This window comes from Carettochelys insculpta, chromosome 21 (genome assembly GCF_033958435.1).
Source record: "Carettochelys insculpta isolate YL-2023 chromosome 21, ASM3395843v1, whole genome shotgun sequence".
NCBI classification, from domain to species: Eukaryota; Metazoa; Chordata; order Testudines; family Carettochelyidae; genus Carettochelys; species Carettochelys insculpta.
In genome coordinates, this window is record NC_134157.1 from 20,970,722 (window position 1) to 20,993,558 (window position 22,837).

The following is a 22,837-nucleotide window of genomic DNA, read 5'->3' on the forward strand; positions in this document are numbered from 1 at the left end:
TTAACCTGGCTGGGTCTGTCTATCGCACTGTTTTTAGTTCATCAAGAATAAACACCAAAGTTCCTGTTTTCAATTGACAGCACTTTGCTGAAGGACTGTACTGGGCTTGTAACAGGCCAAAATAGTCACTCATATTCCACCCCTGCCCCCTTTCAGGTCAGTGAATCCTTTCAGCTAAAGAATTGTACAGACCATGCAAGGCAGATCACCAAAGATCACGGTTACATTCCAGCACTAGGAGAAGCTAGAGGAGTTTGTCAAGCTGTCATGTGGTGACTGTGGGCAGGTGATCTGAAGGAAGGAGATGGCCAGAGGGAGAGGTGACTGGGAATAAGGGCATGCTACTGAGCAAAGGAAACTGCTGAATACTGGCAAACCGTGAGGCCCGCTGCACTATGGAGTAGTTGTCCCAAGGGAAGAGGTGCCGGAAATGGCTTTGGGTGAAAGAAAATGGGACTGAACTTAGCAGTGCAGAACACAGTGGAGGCTCATTTCCGTCTCAACCTTTCTGAGGAGCTATGGAGGAAAACGGTGCGGAGGAGGAGCAAAAGGTGCTCACTTGCTTCTGTGTGGGCACAAGCCTATTCCCACCTGGCAAAGCATTGCACCAACACCTGGCAAGAGCCACTTGCTGACCTGCTATTTGCACTCCTGTTTTTATGAACAATTTTTATTAATATATAGGGGAAGTGAATTAGCCCTGTTTGCTCAGGGCTGTGGTGGTGTGCTGGACCAGAAGAGCCCTTAACTTGGGAGAGGTGAGATGCCATTTGTTGCTATTCAATTAAAGTTAATACACATTTTAATGTTTTGATACTTGTGTTACCGATTCACTCTCCTGTTGTCCGCCAGAAACTGAGGCTGGCTGTTTGGTATTTGCATTTCACTGCACTAGGATGGTGAAACTAGATGGATCGCTTCCCACTTTTCCTGCACCAGCCTTGCACTGTTGTGGTTGGACCATCCGTGACAGTGCAAGGCTAGTGCAGGAGATGTGGGGAGGATTTAAATCAAAACAAATACATTATTTAAAAACTGGAAATATTTTCAGTTGGTTTCTTATTTTTTAAATATCGGCATTACCAGTCTAATCTTATTACTGGGGTGCCCCTTTACAAATGTATGCGATTCTCCAAGAACACAGTCCCATCAGGCTGCCGGAGTGTTGGTAGGGTTAAAAGATTCACACATTTGTTTGCAAAAAAGATTCCCCAGAAATGTGATGTGATGCCAAGAAGCAAATACAATCTGGCCCTGAATACAACCAACTCTGTTTGCAGAGTAGCTTGTAAATTACATGGCAGGGAAAAGGGAAAAAGCCATTTATCACATGAAAAAATGAAGGTTGTATTGTGTACATAAGCCAGTGATTTGTTACACAAACGTGAGATCATTATCAGGCATTTACACATGAATTGCAAGTGTCTAATCTATTAATTAATCAGTAAGTTTTATGCAGTATATGGAAACAGTTTAATCTTTCTTTTCACTTGTCAGTATTGATACCATTTGCAGTGTGATGTTAACGTGAGATTAAACACTCAGGAGAGGTGCTGATTGGTGTTGCTTTTGCTGTACTTGGGAAACACAACCATCACCACTAACTTCCCTGGATTAACAGAGGTTACTTATGCAGGGAGAAACCCCTTTTGACTTCTCAGAACACCTGTGAACTTGTATTTTAAAAATCCTTTAGCATTTAAACAGAGTGGATTTCCAAGCGAGCAAGGAAGGCAGGGCTCTGTGGCAACTTGCGGAAAGGTTGATCGTTTTCCCTGAACTTTCATCACACTGCGTGGGGAAACCACTATAGAAGCACTTCCAACTACCTGAGACAGTTCCACTAATAATTAGTAATGCATCTGTCAGCTAGTGTCTATAAGGCTGGATTTTAACAAATTGCTTGTTTCCTGCAGCACCCTGATAGCAACGTTAGCACAGAAATACAAAGTAAAAAGGTTATTCTTAGGTGGCTGGTGTTAATTATTGTTTCATGGCTTTCTGTACCCAGATGAGTGCAGAAAACACACTTCTGATAATAGGCAGGTTCCTTAGCTGGACCGAATGTGACTGTTATCTTAGGAGTTTGCAGGTCACAATGTACAGAAGAAAGATTTGAATTCTTGTCTGAGCAGCACTGGCGGGATAGGCATGTTGACGTGTTACTGGCTGTAGCACTAATAATTAGTGGTCTTGGCATGTAATAGTAGAAAATGGTGTTTTGGATCTGTCAGGATGTGAATTCCTCACGCATCCTCTTTCTTCCACTTCAGAATATTTGCTATTCCTTCAAGAAAAGGGCAGCACTACCAGCCTGGTCCCACTGCTGTGTTTTGGGTTTGTTTGAACCTAGTAGCCCGCATGCCCAGTAGTTTTGTTCCATTGCTGCTTGTTGGGAGCAGGATAATGAAATAAGTCATGGTGCATCTTGCAGGCATAAAGGAATCTATGCAGATACAATAGCGTGACTTAAAATGTGCAGGTTGAACTTCTCTCGTCCAGCACCCTCAGGACCTGATCGTTGCCGAGCAAGAACATTTGCTGGATTACGGATGTTACTGGATGAGAGGTTCAGCCTGTACAAACTTTGTGCTGAAACTTGTTTTGACTGTCAGCTTCCAGGGAATAAACACCCATAGTTTATTTCCAGTCACCAGTCAATAACCCCCATCTCCAGCACTGCAAGAGTGGTTGGTGAGAAAGCAAAACAGTATGGCTTATTTGATCTTTTCCTCTCTCCCCCCCACTGAATTTTAAAATGAAATTTTAAATCACAAAACAAAAATATTTGATTAAACCAAAATTAGGTTGGTGATTTTTTTTTCTTTTTTTGTTACTACAAAGGGTTTTTCCATCAAAAGAAATTTCAGTGGAAAAACGTTTATCGGCTCTAAGCACCATATGGAAGACATCTGGGCTGACATTCTTAAAAAAAAGAAAAAAACCACACACGCACTCACTAGGGAAAGTTTCCGTTGTTGTCCTGTTTCTTCCCATCATTGTAAATAATGTATTTTTGAGCAGCACCATTAGAGAAATGAGGGAATGGGTTGTCTCTGAATAGCCCAGGCAACTATCTTCAGTCTTTTATTCACACTCTCTGGCATATCAGTCTTTTGCATCAGAAGCAAGCAATATATTTGGTGTATATTACATAGTTTCCTTTGTGCTATGTGAGAAATAGCGTTGGTGTCATGTATCATAAGGAATTCTTTATGTCTGGAAACTTCTGCTTGGAGAAAGTCTGTTTCCTTCTGCTGGCTAGTCACCCCCGTCAATGGCAATGTTAGCTCCATTGTGCTGGAGAATGTTTAATGGAGTTTCACTGAATATATTTACATTAGCTATAAATTGAGTGCACTGCAAACCTGTTGGCTCTAATTGTGTAATTGCAGAGGTCATCGCGGGCTCTTGCTTTAATTTTTGTCGTGAAGAAGGAAATGAAAGATACCTGGAAGCCCAGAGCTACAGGTTCCACATAAGCCACTCAAGGGCTCATTGGTAGTTTTATTTTTGTAATAACTTCTTGGTAGGGAATGATCAGACGTAAATAAAGCCCTAGAGCTGCTGCTTGTGGGAACCAAAAACACCAGGAAATTTGTGCATATGGCAAATCTGCAGAGATCCATTTCTGTGCAGGTGCGGGCGCGTGCACACAATATTACAAAACTATTTTCTCTGTAGCAAGATCTTTTCTCTGACAGTTTGCTGCAGTCTGGAGATTTATTGTTCTTTGCTTCTGGCAAGAACTGTACATCAGAGAGAAACTTCTTGAACTCAGGGTATGGCAATACTTACTGGAAGGTCAACCCAGTCAGGATTGGTCTTCCGGGGTTTGATTTTGTGCACTTAGTGCGAATGTGTGAAATTGAACAATCTGGGGTCAACAGTTGACCTCTGTACCCACCAATATCGTGAGGAGTAAGGAAGCTTGACAGGAGAGTTTCTCTCCCTGACCTCCCTCTTGGAGGACAGCCTGATGAATTGATCTTAGATCATCAATTCCAGCTATGCAACTGTCATAGCTGGTATTGCATTCCTAGGATTGAATTTCAGGTCTAGTGTAGACCTGACCTCAGTACTACAATAGGACACTGCACGTGTTTCCGGCTGTGTGAAGCTGTATTGGTCTCAAACACAGAGATCTTGTCTTAGACCTTGATCTGTGAAATTTGTTTAGCTTCAGTAATGGTGAGGCTACAACCCAAGCTCTCTAAGTCCTGCTTCCAATGGTGTTAGAAATGCATAGTTAAATTACTCTAGATTTCAATGTTGTAATTCAATCCACCTCTCTCCTGGCTAGAGTCAGAAGCTGTCCAGAAGAGGTTTGTTCTTTAGCGCTATTGTTTTACTGGAAAATAGTCAGAAAATATGCCGATGTTTGAGGCAATCCTCTGTTTCTTTCCAATTCCCTGGCAAGCACAGAGTTTATTACATTGCCAGGGAAATATCACCCTGCCTCTCCTTGGCCTTACTGTAACTAGTCTGGTTACTGAGTGATACTTCCTATGTTGATCACTGTAGTGTTGTTTACCAAGCAGTGAATAACGTGTTTGTCGAGTCTTGTGTTTACCTGTTGCATTCACTTTATTGGAGCCAGCATGTCACATGGATTGAACGCCTCGCTTGGGAAGGCAATCTGTGAAATACAGAAGACAGAGAGTGGTGGTTTGTAAAATTAACTTCCTAATGGAGGGGCAGGTTGTCTGTCTGGTGTGAGATCAGGTAGCTGGGGGGGAAGTCACTGCTCCTGGGCTTTACCTGCAGTTCTACTGCTGGCTTTTTTTTTTTTTTTTGTAGCACGTTGAACTTGCTTCATCAGCATCTTTCAAACATTTGGCATCAGAGGGGGCTGGGAGTGATCAACGCCTCTGAAATTAGACCACCCCCTTACTTGCACATCCAATGCTGGATAGAGGAACCTAAATTTAGGCATCTGCATTTGAATGTTTTAGGGTTCTAACTAGAGCCCGGCCTATCCACAGAAAAGGGCTCTTCCCCACATCCCCAGCCGCCACTGAAAGGATGCCTCCTAAATCTCCCTGCAAGAGGAGCCGAGCGCTGGCCCTGCATGGCTCCCTTCCCCCACCACTGGCTGAGCATGGACTTGCAGAGCCACAGCCCCAGGTCCTAGTGCTACGTATCTCTTGCCTGCATGACTTTGCACCCTCCCCTGCAGATGCAAGTAAAATCCGGATTGTGGATGGGATGCTGAAGTTCAGTCTGACGGATGTGGATCAGATGGGAATCCACATTTTTTGTATCGGTGCAGGGCTCTAGTTCTGACCTCTCTGGAGGATGGGAAAGGTGTTATGAAGCTTAATTAATGTTTTAAAAAGTCCTTTGGGGTTAGGAAACAAAAATGCAAAATGTTTGATGGTTTAGATTGGTTCAATATCTAATCAATCAGCGGGAAACTTTTTATCAACGTATTCAATCTCCATTAGGGTGAAAGGCCATTTGGTACGTAAGTGTAAGTTGCACCTGCTGCTTCGTTATATTGATTATATTGATGGTTCTAGCCCGTCTGCGAGATTGGACACATTTTGGCAGAGCCTCTCTAATTACTTCCTCAGCATTTGGCTTAATATTCTGATTCAATTAGCAAGTGTATGCTGAGATGGGAGAAGGCACATGTTCAGTTCGGAATTAGTCTGACAAGCTTCTCTTGTTAGGTTGTTACATTTTTCTCTTGATGCGTGGATGTGGGTGAGTGAGAGCCAACCCTGCAAGGCCAGCAGGGGAACCCTTCCCACGGGAATGCTCTTGGGACATGGCTACAGACACCTGAGAGTTGGGGGCACAGATGTTAGCGTTCAGGGACTGTATTAATAAAGGAAACACTGTGAGTGTCTCCCACCAACATAGTGTGGTGTGGACACCAAGTTCAGATAATGTAAGTTACTTTGCCCAGGGTGTGGTTTTAATAAAGTTATTGAACTTTATTAAAATGGGGGAAATATAGTCCTGGTATAAAACTACTCATTGGAGCATTATTGTACATTTAAAAAAAATTAGTAAAAAGAGTGCCTTCCAAATCTGGAAAAGTTCCCGATGATCTTTATCTTGGGTTTCTTGAAATAAATTCATCTGTGACACCTGTAAGCTCTGTCATCAGTTTTTGGCCATGGGTCTATGTAAAATCACATACCCTTTGAGTTGTGGTTATCCACACTAGAGATTGAGGTCGTGTAATGTGGTGTAGAGCAGTGGCTTTGTCCTTTATAGGCTACTGTACCCTTTCAGGAGTCTGATCTGTCTTCCATACCCCAAATTGCACTGTGCCTAAAGACTATTGGCTTACAAATTCAGACATAAAAAACCCAAAAATGTCACAGCACACTATTTTGAAAAATTGCTGACTTTCTCATATTTACCTATTGAAATCCATTAGAACATTCTGAACTTACATTTCAGGGTATCGTATATTGAGCAATGTAAACAAGTCATTGTCTGTATGAAATTTGAGTTTGTACTGACTTCACTAGCACTTTTTACGTAGACTGTTGTAAAACTAGGCAAATATTTAGACGAGTCGCTGCATCTCCTGGAACACCTCTGCATATTCCCGAGGGGACACATACATTTGGTTGAGAACCCTGGTGCAGAGTATTAAAAGTGCTTTGCAGGTGCAACCAAACTTTTTTTTTAATTAACTGTACTGTTTTAGGAACCAGTTGATGTTCAGTCTGGCTGAATGAACTGTGATATCTGAGTTAACTTCAATGATCCTTCTGTAAGATGACAGTTGGCTTGCAACAGATGAAGCTGAATAATCATGGCTGAAGTCAAAACCATCCACATGAAATTCATCTTGCACTTGCAACTCTGTTATGCTTAACATAGTTATGTTAGCTTCAAAATTTTGAATAATTTTGTAGTCTTTGCTTAAATCTTTATCGAATACTGGACATTGTAAAAAGAAGTGACATCAAAGTAGAGGTATTTGTATTATTCCTTTGCTGAATTTGGGTAGTTGGGTTCTAGTTCCATATTTGCATTTTCTAAGGAGCATCTTTTTTTCCCGGAAGCCCAGACCTCCTGACTACCTCCAGCAGTAAATTTTTCTGGCTGGTTTGTTCCAAAAATAAATTTGTATTTTTCATCAGATCAGGTGGACTGAAGTATATTGTCGTTTTCATACAAGATTGACCTTCCATTGTTGAAATGTCTGACGCTTTCAGAGTTTTTCCATGTTTAATTCTTTTCAGCCTGGTTCTGTACAAACTCTATCAAATGTGTTTTGCTCTTCCACGAATTTAAAGATCTCATTTTAGGATCTTTGGTTGCATCCTTTGCTGTTTCCCAAGTTGCATGCGGCACAAGGTGGTTTCACAAATTGAAGTCAATGCTTTGGCACAGAGAGACCATTTTGTTGGACAGATGACATAGATGGCTGGTGCTCTACTGAGCACTTAATGTTCTATATCCTGAATTATAAAATTTTGTTTGTTTACCAAATTAGAAAATTAAAGCGAGCTGTGCCTGCATGGTGATCTGGAGTTTCGTCTCTGCACGTGTCCTGTCAGCCTGGATGCAAGGAGTTTGGAAAGTTTTCCAGGTTCACAGTATGTGGAACCGAAGACTGCATAGGGCTAGTAAAGCAAATCTGAGTGGACCCTCCCTGAGAATCCCAGTCATACTTCTCCTGGGTTTAAAATCCTGCCAAATAGTATCTTTTTCACAACACTTTGTGGGATGATTCCATAGCCCCATATCTAATTCCTGCTCACTCCACCCCTGAGTATTCTTTTGCCTAGGAAAGCCTGAGGATTAATACTTCCACAGCTGTTTAAAGGCACAGGACACTGAGGCAGAGGCAGGCCACATATCTCTGTTGTAATGATCCTTCACCTCTAGATCATGGGTTCCATATGAATGATAACATCACTGAGTTGTGTCTCAGTCTGTCAACTCAATACTGTCCAAGGAAAATTATTTATGGGTCTCAGTTAAGTTCCTGTCAGCAAACGAAACAAAGTTCCCTGCATTTAGTACTGTCTTCCCCTTTACAGGCTGTCGGGGCGTGGAATTTGAAGATCTCTTGGATGGTTGCCTGTAAGGTGCAGAACAGTCATGGCTGAGGCACAGTGGCACGGCACGGCACGCAGAGTAGAGGAGGAAAGTACCTTTGCACAGGAATGCAGAAGGTGGTTCTCCCCTGCAGCCCTGTGGGAAAGCAAGAGGGCAGATTCTGGAGAACAGTGATTATTTTCCAGGCACAAATGAGTAGGCGAGTGATGATAAAGCAAAGCTGCCGTCAGTGGACAAGTGTGTCTGCCAGCTGCTGTGCACAGAAGTCTCTCTACTGATAGACCCTTCAGGCAACTGCACCCTGCTTTTGCTCTCAACGCAAACCAATCCCTTTGCCTCTCTAGTTTCACCCCAGAAGTGGCTTTGGGAATGACCCAACATTTCCGCAGACCCTGGAAGTTTTGCAAAGGAGTGAAATAAATCCAGGCTTACGAAGCCGTACAGAAGTACAACAGGCCTCGGTGGCAGATGCCAGGGACTTCTGAGGCCCCGGCAAATATGGCTGGCCAAGTTTTGGCTCTAAATTCTGTCAGTGTAAACCCAGGCCAGGATTGTACAGGACAGTGGGATGTTTGGCATTTCTCTGGTCTCCCTGCCATGTGTTTGATTTCTGCTCAGTGGCCAGTCCCTCATACACAAAAATCAGCACCGTACTTGGTTCCCTCCTCCCCTATGTAGGAGGTTGTGGTGGTCATATTAGAGCCAACTGAGGCACATTAGTGGAGCTCTGAGCAGAAGGCTAGCATTTCCACGGCCTGTGCAATTTTGCAGCTAAAGAGAGGATTTCTTTTTCTAGGGCTGTTCATCTGTCTGCTTTTGCAACCACTAGGCGCCTTCACACAAATGAGTGCTTGTGTCAGGATGCAGCTTTCAAAAGGGAAAAAAGAAATGGCTCTGGAATAATTGGAAGGGTCCAAACCAGTCTGTTACCTCCCAGCTGAGTCATTCCATTTATTACCCACTGCTCTGCAGCCATCTGTACTTTATGCCTTCAAAACCTTTATTGAAGAGAGCAAGATAGACAGAGAGGCTGGCTGGCTACACTTTAATAAAACTTCCTGGCTATTTATGCTCTTATTATAAAGCTCCCTTCTCTTGTCATGATAGTTTATAGCCCCTCATTAACTCTTCCTGTTTCATAGTCACCTGCATAAACATCTCAAAAGGTACCGGGGAGGATAGGAGAAAACTAAATACAGAACAGATGCTTAAGTGCACATGAATGGAAGCAGAACCATCAGCACACACGTCCTGATCATTTCCACCTGTTCACAGAGGTTAGTGTGATCACCAAGTATCTCTCCTTCACTCCATCCTGGGTGGATCAAAGATGTGTCAGCTGGTTCTGATTAAACAAGAACAAACTTGCTGAACTTTACCCTTTTGGGTCCTTTGAATTGGGGTAAACTTTTCAAAACAGTTTCTCAGTTTAAGTGTGTGTTTTTGTCTGTGCCTTCTGATTCTGGGCACTGCCAGAGGCATAAATGAAATATTATAGGAAGGGCTGTTCTCATGGCTTTTCTAGCTTGACCTAAAACCTAGGTCCCATTAATTCTGTTGGAGGTTCCCTTGTGAAACTATACTTACTCACCATCTAGAGACCTGAACGCTGAGCTATTGCTGTGACCCAAATCCTCAAACTATTTGGCAGTTCAGTTTGGAATTTCCCCATTGCCAATTTAAATATGTGCCTCTCTCCTCTTGTGGGTTGAAAACGCAAACCTGCCCAAGAGGAGTCAAAGTTCTTCTAGAAAATGTTTTAATAGTTTACCTGCCATTCAGATGGGTAAAAAACAAACTGCTTCTCTCCTAGATATCATGAATTGGGTAGAAGTAAAGCAACCCTGGCCTTTTCCCCCTTGATCTGCTGTATGAGTTGGGTCAGTGATGGTGCAGCTGGGTGGAAGCCAGGCAGTGGAATGTTTCCCTGTTATTGCATCTTGCAGAGTGGGGAGAGATTAGAATAGTCTGTTGTCCAGCTGTGATCTTGCCTACTTGACCTAAACGTGTCATGGCCAGGTTGATTGGTTCATTCTTGCGCGGTCTAAAAGTTAGTTTAGAATTCCTTACTTGTGGCCTCAAAACCAGGCCTGGACTTCAGCAAAGACAATGATGTGCTGTTTTTCATGGACTGGACTGAAGGGTCTTTCTAAATAGAGAAGTGGAATTATGTCTCCAGTACTCAGGATGGAGGTAAAGTGTTTAACTTCTCTAAAATCCTAATGTTTCCCTTGCCCAGCTGCATCAGGCGAGTTTTGCAAATGATGGAAGTAAGCGGGCAGGGTACTGGGGGCTGTGACCACTTGGGGTGGAGTTAAAGATTTTTGTTTGCTTGAAGTGTATGGTGTGCTAGTGAGAGGTGGTGGATCGAGAGCCCTGCTGAATGCAGCCTTTGCGTGTCGCCAGAGCAGGCGTGGCACAGGTAGCATTGGGGCAAGCTTCCAGGCTTTTCCAGAGGTGGCCAGGGTGGCTTTGTACTGCCTGTTTGCTCCTCTTTGACGGTGCCAGTGGGTAAATCTCAGGTGAGAGGCTGGTAAAGTTGGCAAAGCCAGCCACAGTGTTGGCAGGTCCCCTGCAGATCTCACTGGCCATAGCCAGTAGACCATCCTCAGGACAAATTCCCCAGCTTTTCCATGAGCTTGGAGCACAAATGCAGGTTTCCCTGGCAGAAGGTGCGAGTGTATGAATGCCTTGGTCTCCAGCGATTCCATCTTCAGTAATTCCTCCCTGCCCCTCACCCCTCTCCAAACTACCATACCTGCAGGGGCTTCTCTAGGTGCCGGATGAGGGGTTCTGGGTAATGCACCTCTGAGTAGCTCTTTTTAAACGGTAGGTGTGGGCCTTTTTTCCTCTCTCTGTGGTTTAAAGCATTCATTCTGCTCCCTTAGTCATAATTTTTGAGCTCTGTGAGCCAGAGGCAGAAAGAATCCCCTGTACTGCTGGAACCTGAATGGTAACTAGGTCGTCTCCTGAAACTTGTGTGACATGCTATAATTTAGTTTAAATGTTGAAAGGAAACAGAGGCTCCAGGGGAGTCCAGCACTCGGCTCGCTCAAGTTCTAATTAAAGTTATCCCCTCTCCAGTTTCACTTTGCTTTCTGGGGCTTTTGCTCTGATGGTTACCATGTGTCCCATGGCAAGGAAGGGATTACCCCCTTCCTTGAGCTCCTCTTTTGTAAAGCCCAAAGAACCTCCTCTTTGCAGGTCCTGTTGGCTGAAACGTGCCCTCGGAAAGACGTAGTGGCCAGCAGCAGTTATAAGTTTGACTAGTCCCCTGAGCTAAACAGCCAACCCCTGTCAGGAAGCTCTGTTTTATCTAGTGGCTCAGTAGGATGGTGCTGTCCAGTGAAGACAATCCAGTCCAGGATTTCTTCCAGCCTTTTCTTCATATTTCAAGAGCCCAGGCCAACTCTGGCTTCCTATTCCAATTCCAACGGGCTTATCTTTTTGGGGGCTGGAGTTGCTAGTGCCACATTTCTTGCCTGCTGCGAGTTCTGCCTCGGCTCAGACATGTGCTCCGTGCTGGGTTTCGGATTTTTTTAATTTTAAATGTCAAAACTGAAGAGCTCATTTTTCTTTTTCTTCCCCCTTCTACTCCAAAGAACTGGCCTCCTGGTCGTTAGAGGCTGGAACTGTTGCTGCTTTGACAGGGGTGGGGAGTGAGTGTGCGGGTGGCTGTGTGAAATAGATACAAAAATGTCAGTGAACAGCAGGAAAAGTTCTGGGAGACCATCTTACTACTATCGACTGCTCCGGAGGTCGCGACTTCAGAGACAGCGAAGCAGATCCCGGAGCCGGAACAGGCCACTTAGCAGGGGTAATTGCAACCAACATTTCATTTAATTAAAAGTGCAAAGACCTGTGCTATTTTGCTTAACAGGCAAGTCTGTTACTATAGAGCAGGGTTTCTCAAGCTTTATATAGATGGGACCTGTTTTTTTTTTCAGTACCTTTTTTGCATCCCCAGAATATGAATGCATATGAAAAATGAATGAATTTTCACTGTTTATTATTTATTCACAATAATAATAGTACATAACGATAATTTGTATGTTTTCTGAGAACTGGTACGGTTTTTTCCGAAGGGCTGGTACTGGGCCGCAGACCACCCTTTTGGAAATGCTGCTGTAGAGGATGAAGGCCAGAGTACGTGCTCCTTAACGTACTGCTGTGCTGCAAAGTTTGTAGTGAACTTTAGGGGAAAAAATCTGTCACTTGTTCAATGTGGTGGTGAGGTAAAGGGGAGATCATTGTCTAGTGATGAGATGGGACATCTGGGTTCTATTCACTGCTTTGATGTTAAAATGCTGTGCCTTCCATTAGGCAGGTCCTGTTGCCTCTGTTCTTAGTTTCCTTTCCTTTATAAAGAGGGCAACAGTGCGTCCGAAGTTCGCTGGGGTGTTTGGATGCTTTTGTAAAGCACTTTGAACTCTAACTGAAGGGTGCCATCGAAGTGCGAAGAGCTGTTGTTACAATGTGTGGCTCTGAGCTGAGAGACCCTGGAGAGTCTAAGAATTGTAACTGGATATAACTTAAGGAGTTTCAAAAGACCCGAAGGGCTCGTGCTCCCAAGTCACCAGTGAAATGCTCTGGGGCTTGTGTGTTCATAAGCCATCTTGGCGCTTGTGAAAAATCACACTGTAACTTGTGTGGCAGGAGCTGGGACTGTGGAGCGATGCTTCTCTGGGATGCACTCATTCGTGCTGCCCATTCATTCCACTCCAGGCAGCTACTGACCCAGATGCATTTTTTAAAATAAGCTGCTCCGGCTTTTCTCTTGCGAGGTGAAACAAACGTTATTGCTGCTTGTGCCTGGAGTAAAAGGACTTGAAGTAACCCCATTGTGTTTTAGCACCTCTGGGTCACTTTGATGGTGAAATATCTCCCCATAAAAAGAGGGTAGAGGGCTGGGGGCTGCCTTCACGAAGCCTTTTCTTTTAAAGGGCAATTTTGTGGGGGTGTGAGTATGAGGCTGTTTCAGAACCCTGCCTCCCAGGGCCAGATCCTGCTCTCTAGGACACTGATATGAATCCAGATCTATACTGGCTTCACTAGCATTCACCCACATTTGCACTAGTTTGCCTGAGAGCAGAATCCGGCCTCAAAACCTTTTGCTGGCTTGCAGTGTAGTCTTTCTGCCTTCCCCAGCGTGCACTGTGTTCTGTAGGGAGGCTTTCTTCAGTGTTTTGAATCCTCACTTGGGAAATTTCTGAAGGAAGCTAAATCGGTCCCGTAGTTTCAGCTTTTCCGATAAGCAAACAATGCGTTTCTCTTTCCACAGCGTTTCTGTTTTGCCTGGCAGGGAAGAGTGTTTGTTAGCAGACTCACAGGCATGTGGCAGTTCTTCGTTCCCCTTTATTTGTGTCTCACAACCAAAATGTTTTCCTGTCACCTTCAGTTGCTGTGATAAATGAGATGCTCGCTGCTGTAATTAGTCCTGGGATGGCCTTCCCACCATCACTGGTGATGGGTTGCAGCTGAGCTGTTTGCAGGGGACATGGAAGCAGATTGGGTTAAAGCGGGAGGATGATAGTTTCTAATGGGATGGAGGGAGTTCTTCCATAGCTCTGTTTGTCTGAAGCTCTCAGAGCACATTTCAAAGGGGGGTAAGATTTCTCCTCCTCACCGTGTGCAGAAACAGCAGCACAGTAAGGTGTAGCGGCGAAGCCCCTGACACACACAGTAAGGGAGTGCTGGAACAGTGATGCTCCCAGTACAGTAACCATGCACTGCTCTGGGATGGGTAACAGAACACCAGGGAAGAGACGGCTTTCTCCAGAGTTCTGCCTTGCTTGCTGGACATTATGCTGGCGAACAGGCAACTTGATGATGGTGAGAGTGCCAGGCTGGCTTTGCTGGGCACCCAATTAGGATGCGATGAGAGGCTGACCATTAAGATGCTCTGCATTAGCTGGTGTGAACAGAAGCGCCTCAGTGTCAGATTTTCAGTCGTTGGTTCATTGGTTCCCTTTGATTTTTCATTTATAAGGCTCAGGACTGTAAAGATACCGTGCTGTCTGTCAGTGCTTTGGCCACCCATGTTCCCATGGGTCTCTTGACGGTGGGTGGAGGACAATACAGTTTTCTAAAGCATCTGTTGTGCAAGCTGTGCATGAATTTTCTGCAGTTCCATGATATCGAAGGGCAGCTGGGGGAGAGCAAAGTTCACCTTTTCTAGTACTGATCTGCCATGACACGGAGTGTCTCATGCTGGAACCATTCATCCCAAGTAGAAGGTGTCCTCAGACAGTGGTAGGTTCTCATAGATTTTTTAGCATGGTGCAGGCTCCAGCAGCTGGCATGGTCAGTTGGTGTGTGTGTTTGTGTGTGGGTGGGTGTGCCCACATGCGTGTTGTGCCACAGACTTGCACTTTGCCATCTGCATCACCCACAGACTTTTGTTGTCTCCCTAGAGATCCTGCAGAGACGTTGTGGCTGTAGCAAGTATCTGGGTACATAGGGACACTTGTACCAGGGTGTATCTGGGACGTCCTTGGGTGGAGCAGGAGCTGGTTTTGCATTTGAACAGGCAGGGCGGCTGTTCTGCATTCCCCAGGAAGGGGTACTTCTTGGCTGGCACAAGAGTCTGGCTTTCCCATCCTGCATCACTCACCAGGGTACACTTTGCTCCACTCCTGGTGCTGGGGTTGGATGGGCACAGGTGCTGCCACCTGCTGCCAGATGGGTTCTTATTTCTAAAAAGCTGTAATGAGGACGTGGGCGACGGGGCCGTGTGCAGCCCTCCCACCCCCAGTTCAGAGTATTGTGTCTCCTGACAAGACAAAAAGCCTGTATTTGTTTCCCTCTTCTCTCACCAGCTCCCGCAGGGCGACAACTCCAGTGCGGGCCCTTTTGTGCCTCCCTCTGCCTGCCTTCCCGATGAGATGCACTGCTGGGCCGTGGGGCAGGGCTGCTGCCTGCCTGTGCCAGCCGTATGTGTGGAGTCCAGTCCACCATGGATCTGAGTGTCTGAAGCCTAGTGAGGCTGCAGTGTGGGAGTGGAGGGGCTGGGATGGTCGAGGGAAGAGATGGGCTGTTTAGAGTGGTTCGTGTGGGGAGTGGGGATGGTGTTAAGCAGCAGACAGCTCAACCCAAACATCGAGAAGTGTTTCACCTTGACGATTGGCTAGGGGGTGGATTAATCTCCCAAGGCAAGTGTGGGGAGGCCCATAGGCTGGATAGCACACTAGGCGCTGCACTCTTGGGAACAGTCTTGATGAGGTTTGGCATGTTGGGCCAAATGCCTCCCCACTTCAGCCCATGGACTTGTGTGTGTCTTGTCTTGGTCCTTCTCTTCCATGGATCTTGCTGCTCCCTGACCAAATCGGGGACGTCTGCTGCCCCATTTCCCTGCCTGAGGCTTCCCCTGACCCATCTCCCTGCCACTGTGAAATGAATGGTAAATCCAATCCACAGCAGGTAGGAATGAGGGGATTTCGAAGTTGGCGGGGTCCTTTCGAAAAGGAGCCCCGTCTGGATGAGACGCGTGGCGGCGAGCGGCGGCAATTTCGAAGCGCCGCTGCCACCCGCATGCTACTGAAGCGCTGAATATGCATTTCAGCGCTTCATTAGTAAACTTCGAAATGGCCATTTGCATGGCCATTTTGAAGTTTGGGGCACGTGTAGACGGAGCCAATGACAGTTCTGAGCATTCCCTCTGTAAACAGTTGTTAAAGTTTCTTTACAGTAAACATTAACAGAATGGCCCACTCCATTAAAGTGAACAAGAAGTCGTCCTGATGGAGCTTATAGACTAACAGATGTTTTGGAGCATGAGCTTTCTGTCGGTAAAGTGCTGGCTGACAGTTTTGTGTGTTTTTGTGGCCATTTGTTCTTTGTCAAAGAGCGTTTGCAGCCTGTCCTTTTTTGTTCTGACAGAATACAGAGGAGCACAGCTATCCCCCTGTCACAAACATTAGACATTTCCCTTGCTGCTAAAACTCTTCTTCTGAAATCTTGTGTCCAGCCTCCCTTTAAAGAGGTTCTTAGGGTTCGGAGTAGCTTTTCCTCTTGTGTTACATAGCCGAGAGTTTTTTCTGCAGCGGGGACTGAAAAATGATGCTCTTTTCTAAATGAAAAGTTCCATGTAGAACTGCCCTCTTCCAAAATGACGTCCATCTCCCAGTGTTCTCATGGGGACTGAGGCCACAGGCTGCTGAAATTCCAGCTGGAAATAATGGGAGGTAGTGGCCATTTTGAAAGAGATCTTCCTGAGTGCAGAGCAAGGGGAGGTGACAGCCACTTTGACAACAGGTAATTCTATGTAGCTCTAACTTCTAGAGGAGCCGCTCTCTCATTCCTGCTTCCTGCCAGCAAAGGTCACAAGTGGAAGGAAAGAACCTGCTCAGACTAGATCAGCTTTTAAAGAGCCGGCTTTGGATGTACCAAAAATGTTCAGAGATTTAAAGCAGGAAAAAAAATGCAGGTGCTGCTGGCCCTGTGGATGGATGGCGGGGGGGAGGGGGAAAGGGACTGCATGCCTTACAATAGTGTAACTCTAGAGCAGTGTTTAAGCTTTTTGAGACCGTGGAACACCAAACAATCATAATTTTAGGCAGAACACCTATGAAGATTTTCTTAAAACAAAAAATGGAGACAAAAACCAAAAAACAAACCCAACAACATACAATCAAAGACAAACTGAAGTCATTTCATCAGGTATCATAAGAATGAAGAAGTAACATTATATCTGGTTTTAGTAACAGAAAATACAGAGCACCAGTGTATGATATCAAAAAGTGTCAGACGTGCGCAGCACCAGTAACGTTGTAGAGCCACACAAGCAAATTTTCCTTTGCTTAATTTCATTCCGTTACTCTGTCGATGCTTTTTGAAAACATTCCCTGACTTTATGATCCAAGGGCATCCTCTCCCTAGATTTTCTGTGCCTACACTAGGCAAAGTCAACTTCAGATCCACACTTCTAGCTATGGCAAGTGAGTAGCTAAAATCGATGTATCTGTACTTGGCTTACCTGGCCATCCTTACTGAGGAAGGTCAGTGGAAGAGTTTCTCCCCTTGGCCTCCCTTACTCCTCACATCTAGCGAAGAGTAGAGGGGTCGACTGCAATCCCTGAGAAGTCAATTTTGTGTGTCACTACCAGACATGTGAAATCAAACCCCAGAAGATCAACCCAGAGCGGGTTGATATTTCAGGCTAGCATATACGTAGCCGTAGGCAGCTCTGTAGCTGCTGCTGGTTGTTCCCTCTTCTTCCGTTGCTTTCCATGGAGACTTTAATGTGAGTGCGGGTTTCAGGATCACCATCATTTTAACCTTCTGTCGTCCGTCTTTACCCATTGCAGACCTTCCCCTTGGTGCTGTGGCTTTCTGATGCAGAACCGTAAACTCTGCCTTCTAAAATCAGAACCTACCTGTCTGGCCTGGTTGCTGCCCCCTGTGATAAAAGGTTTAGAAGTGAGTTGGCATTGGTGGGCACTCCCAGATGCCATGGTTTTATTCCATCAGTGTCTTCCCCCATCCCATTCTCAAGTGTCTGGACAATTGTGAACTCTCTGTGGGCGCTGAATCCTTGGCAGAGTTCTCACCTCTCCCTGCATTATAGCAGGCCCTTCACATGGGATCCATGGTGTCTTCTGTTCTGTTTCTTGCTGCTGTTCTCTGCTGAGGACCGTTTAGCTCCAAAGCCCCAGGAGTTTCAGGACATTGTCAGTGTCACCTTCCTTCTGAAAGTCTGGTGTTTCTGATGCTTTCTTCCGCTTGTGTCAGCTCCTGGGTTGGGATGTCTCTTGTTCCCTATATATTTATCACACATGCTTTTCAGATGCTTCACAAAAAGGCTTTTGATTAAATAGCCCTTCTCTTCCTTTTCCTTTAGAGGCTACTGTGAAGAGATATGTCTGATCTTCAACAAAGACGTGTACCTGGGCACAACGGAGAGTGAGATCTTGGATGCCAAGGCCAGCTTCTCTGCTCTCTGACTTAGCCCAGGCTGTTCAAATAAGTATCACTGTAATCTCATGGAAAGGGCTGGAGTTCAAAGCCTCTGGTGCCCTTTCCCTGAAACACCCACAGTTTGGAGTCCAGTAAGAAGAATCTGTAAATAGTTTCAAACAGAGCGCTGAAGGGAAAAGCTGAAGCAGCCCCGAGGGTTAGCTGCTGTTTGCTTGCTAAGATATCACAGAGGTTAAAGTTGACTATTCCGTTTCCACCTGCTAGAGCAGAATTGCTCCTTACAGTTGAATTTGCCTAGGCTTTTGATTTAATATTACGTTGTATAATTTACATGTCCCAGATGGTGGCATTTTCTCAGCTTTTCATAGGAAACTCTGCCATAGCCTAGGAGCTTTCATTACTGGAAAGTTTCTGATGTTTGACCAAAATTTTCCATGTTAATTTCTTCTGATTATTCCTAGTTAAGCCCCTTTGCAATGGCCCTTTAATCAAGCAGTCAAAGATCCTAAGAATACTTTGGCTGCTTCAAAGGTATGATTTGACTATACAGGTTGGATTTCTCCAATCTGGAACTCTCTCATCCTGCAACATCCATAATCTGGCATGATTTTAGTTACCTAGATTATTTAGATAAATTTATACACTTCTCATGGGTGTTGCCAAGTTTCCTGTGGTCCCATAAAGTTTGTTTCCAGCCACCAGTCCTGGCTGTGTGTTCTGTGCTGTTATTTAGCTGTAGTTTACCCCTAAATGTCTCCTAAGAGTCCAGTAAGCAGTAGAAGTGTTGGTAATGCAGCTAGACAATATTGACTTCCCGTCGTTCTGCTAATTTTCTCGTTTGGCACTGGTCAGATCCTGAGGGTGACAGACTAGAGATGTTTTACGTGTATTACCTTAATTGCAGGAGTTGGTGATCAATTTGAAAGTCATCTGTTTTGTAGAACAAGAAGTCTTGTGGCACCTTATAGACTAACAGGTATTTTGGAGCATAAACTCTGTGGGCAAAGACCCGCTTCGTCAGATGCATGAGTGTGCGGGGGGAATGGTTTCAGATGGGTATTTAAAGAGTGGGGTCCCAGTGGGGTCCCCACCTTTTACTGGGACCCCACTCTTTAAATTCCCCTCTGAAACTACCCCACACTCATGCATCTGATGAAGCAGGTCTTTGCCCATGGAAGCTTATGCTCCAAAATATCAGTTAGTCTACAAGGTGCCACACGACTTCTTGTTGTTCTCGAAGCTGCAGACTAACACGGCCACCTCTCTGTTTTGTAGAGGGGCAGGTTATGTGTCATGATTAACATGTGGGCCTAGGTGTCAAATGCCTGTTAGGTGTCTGAACCTAGCCTTTCTGCTGTGAAGTCAGGTCAGCTAAGGCCTACCCCAGTGGGACATTGTCACAATCAGTTAATATAAGGAGAAAGCTTTTGTGATCTGGGGGTGAAAAGACTTTTTGTATATTCCGTGCATGCACTTTATTGTCCCCTGTAATCTCCACTCACCACCTCCCCTTGTTGCCGCAGCCTGGTCTTCTGTTCAGATCCATCCTGAAGGCCCAGGGTAAATCACTCATGCACGGGCCTTATGGTGCATGGCTGTAAAATAGCCATCAGAATGATTAAAGGTACTTTGGCCTAGAGAACCATGTGACTGTGGCCATGTCTACATTGCCCCAGAAGTTTGACCTGCCCAGGTTCGATCTTCTGGGGTTCGACTTTGCACATCTGGTATGGACATGCGAAACTGACCTATCATGGGGGTCAGCAGTCGACCTGTGTACTCCTCAGATATTGCAAGGAGTAAGAGGTCAGCAGGAGAAACTCTTCTTCAGTAAGCATGGCCAGGTAAGTCTATTTCTAGTTCACAGTTGCCGTAACTAGAATTGCTTCTCTGCAATCAACTTCATTTCCTAGTGTGGACACAGCCTGTTACCTGCCTTCCTGTTTTCTCTTCACTCCTTCCCCTTTAGTGTGTGTCACTCTCTGGGTTTCACCCTGTATATTAGAGCATAGGCTCCTTAGGGTCAGGACCAGCTGTCTCAGATAATATCAGAGTCCACATTCTCTATGTTGCTAAAATAGTTAGTCTAAAGAAACTTCTGTAGAATTAATGTGTGGGAGCTGGAAGTACCCATCGTGGCCCTTTCAAACTGCAAGGTGCTCCCACAGGTAGCTGATTTGTTGAGGCAGGTGAGACCGTGACTCAGAATGTTTGCCACCTTCGGTTCCTGTTTCACCATTGTTCTCTGAATCACATCCTACTAGGTTTGACAAGACAAGAAGTGGTCTTTCCCTTCCAGCACATCTTCCTCTACCCATGACTCACTCTCACCAAGTGGCACAGCCTGTCTGGAGACTGAGCGAGTAGGATGAGCCTACGGCTGCTCAGTGCTCTTCCTGCACTATTTTTACACGTCAGAGCAGGGCTAAGCAGATGGTCTCTGACCTGCAGGACTTTGGGTGGCTCCTAGCAGGAGTTCAATCGATAAGACTCTAACTTGGCCCAGTTGTAGGCCAAATCTGCCAGAATGTGTCAGTCCAGCTCCAGCAAAATGTAAAAATAATAGTGAAAAGAGGATGACTGCAACCTGCTCCGTCTGCACTACGTAGACACAGCCTTCAGCAGCTGCAGGGGCCTGCACAACGTGCAGTAGGAGACTTCCCAGAGCCGGGTGTGAGTGCCGTATATTGGCAATTGAGGCCTTTACGGGCCACATCCCCATATTGAAGCCATGTGGGGGGCTGTCAGTGTTCCCTGTATGCTGCGCGCAGGAGCGGCCACCAGGCTGATTAGCAAAGAACCCACAGCCGGCAACGTGAGAGTCTATTAGTGGTGCAGCATTTATTCTGCCCATGGGACCGTTGACGCCTGGCCGTGGCTCACAGATGTAGGGGGTGGGGGGCTGCATTCACCAGCTGTCTGTGGATGACTTAAACCACAAATTACCTGTAGGGGAAGGTGGTACCGGGAGTGCTGCAGGACCTGACATACTGTGAACTTGCCTTTTGTTGTAATTTAATAGCATTCAGATGGTTGCTGGCCCTTCAAATGATTTACTCCATGAGTGGAGTACTGGCAAAGATGGGAATATAGGCAAGTATATGGGACCCCCACAGCCTTGGTTAGTCACGAACCCATTTTCCCTCTTGCCTTCTTGCACCAGGAGTCCAGTCCTGCACTTCAGACCCTTTGTTCAGCCTTTTAAAAAAATCGTTGACTAAGCAAGACTTTTGCTTGTGGAAGGGGACTGGGAATCTGGGTTTATGTCTTTAAATGTTAGCACTCTGTGTTTTTTTCCCAGGGTAGTGTGCTTAAATATCAGGAAAAGGAGAACTTCCTCCTCAGCACAACTTAATAATTAGCGTGAATGATCTTTGTGTTTTTGAAGTCTGCCTTGTGGCATTTTCCAGCCAAACCCTTTCTCTGGTGCTGTTTCCTTGGGACTTGTTAATAGCATGGTTGTCAGCCGCCCATTCAAAAGGTTTGAAAAAGTTTTCAAGCTTTGCTATTTGCAGGAAACGTCTACGGGCAGCCCCGGTATTTTTAGATGTGTTTGTGCTGAGGGTTGGCAGTATTTGTTCAATACTGAACTTGCCAATAAAAAATCAGCATGGGCGTGAATCACTCAGGAAGCAGCATATGGCGGTGGCAGTTTTTTCCATGGATTGTTTTAATGTGAGAACGATGGGCCTAGAAGCCTCAACAGGTGCTTAATGGACAAAACTTGAGAGTGAATCGAATGTCCTTCAGAACAAAGGCTGGTGAGTGCGGTGCAGAGGTGGCTGCTGCTCCAGCTTCCCTGGCATAGCTCGGCTGCTGGTCCTCCACCTGACTGGCCTCCTCCTTGCCACTGCAGTTCTAGGTCTCCCCCACCGCTCTGGTGCACCCACTTCTGCTTCAGAGTGATGTCTGCAGGGGAGACGTAACCTGCACACCTACTGGGTGTGATTGACTGTCCCATTCAGTGGCACCTAAACCACTTACACAGTGTCCTCTACTCAGTGGTTCCCCAAGCTCTTCAATAACCTGGCCCATTTCAGTGAGACACTTCCATGGCACACCCACCTTTTTCAGCGGAATCAATTGTTCATTAACGTCACATTTACTATGGTTACCATCTTACCAGAGAGGTTTGCAACACAGTGGTATGTAAAACAAGCTAAACAAGGATCAGTTGCATGAATGTTTCAAATCCACCACAAAATACACTGTCTTTGACAGCGAGCACAGACATGTTTTCAAAATCTGCTCAATGCCCTGCTAGGGATGTTGAGTAAACAAGTAACCAGTGAAAGCAGCTCCCCTCCCTGCCAGCCTGCTGGAGCCAGGATGCATTTAACTGCATCCCAGCTCCGACTGGCTCTTGCCCTATCTCCCTCCCCTTTGCCACTGCAGGGAGTGAGGGCGGGCTCCCTGCCAGCTTGTTTGGGCTGGGAAGCAGCATTTCTTTTTCCTCACAATGCAAATGGGGTCCTGTAGGGTTGGCGTTTCCCCTCACGATGGCTCTGCAAAGAGCCATGGCAAGGGGAAATTGACGAAATTTCACGGGATACTTGAACAGTTCTCGCAGCACACCAGTGTATCACAGCACACTGGCTGAAAATCGAGGCAGAGAGATTGCCGTGTTAGGCTGTATTCTAGCAAAACAAAACAGCAGTCATGTAGCACTTGAGAGACTAACAAAATAATTTATTAGGTGATGAGCTGTCGTGGGACCGACCGGGTATGGCTATGGTCTGAAGAAGTGGGTCTGTCTCGCGACAGCTCATCACCTAATAAATTATTTTGTTAGTCTTTAAAGTGGTACTTGACTGTTTTTTTGTTTTGGTTGACAATCATTGCTCGACAGCCTTAGCTGAGAGCCACCTGGCTTTTAGTTCAAACTGTA

General features: G+C 45.6%; 1 protein-coding gene across 7 annotated transcripts in view; it reads left to right on the top strand.

Annotated features, from left to right (window-relative positions):
• The window catches only part of DAB2IP (DAB2 interacting protein), a 421,910-nt gene that overhangs the window by 152,816 nt on the left and 246,257 nt on the right, over positions 1 to 22,837 (top strand). For 2 of the 7 annotated variants that reach the window (XM_075015744.1, XM_075015745.1), the window contains exon 1: positions 11,554 to 11,851. The exons of 2 other annotated variants lie outside the window; for them this stretch is intronic. In XM_075015744.1, coding sequence (XP_074871845.1) covers positions 11,731 to 11,851 — 121 coding nt within the window. In that variant the 5' untranslated portion in view covers positions 11,554 to 11,730. Of the gene's footprint in view, positions 1 to 11,553; positions 11,852 to 22,837 lie in introns of those variants that run through there. 3 more of the 7 variants (XR_012648388.1, XM_075015742.1, XM_075015743.1) reach the window with 2 other exon arrangements.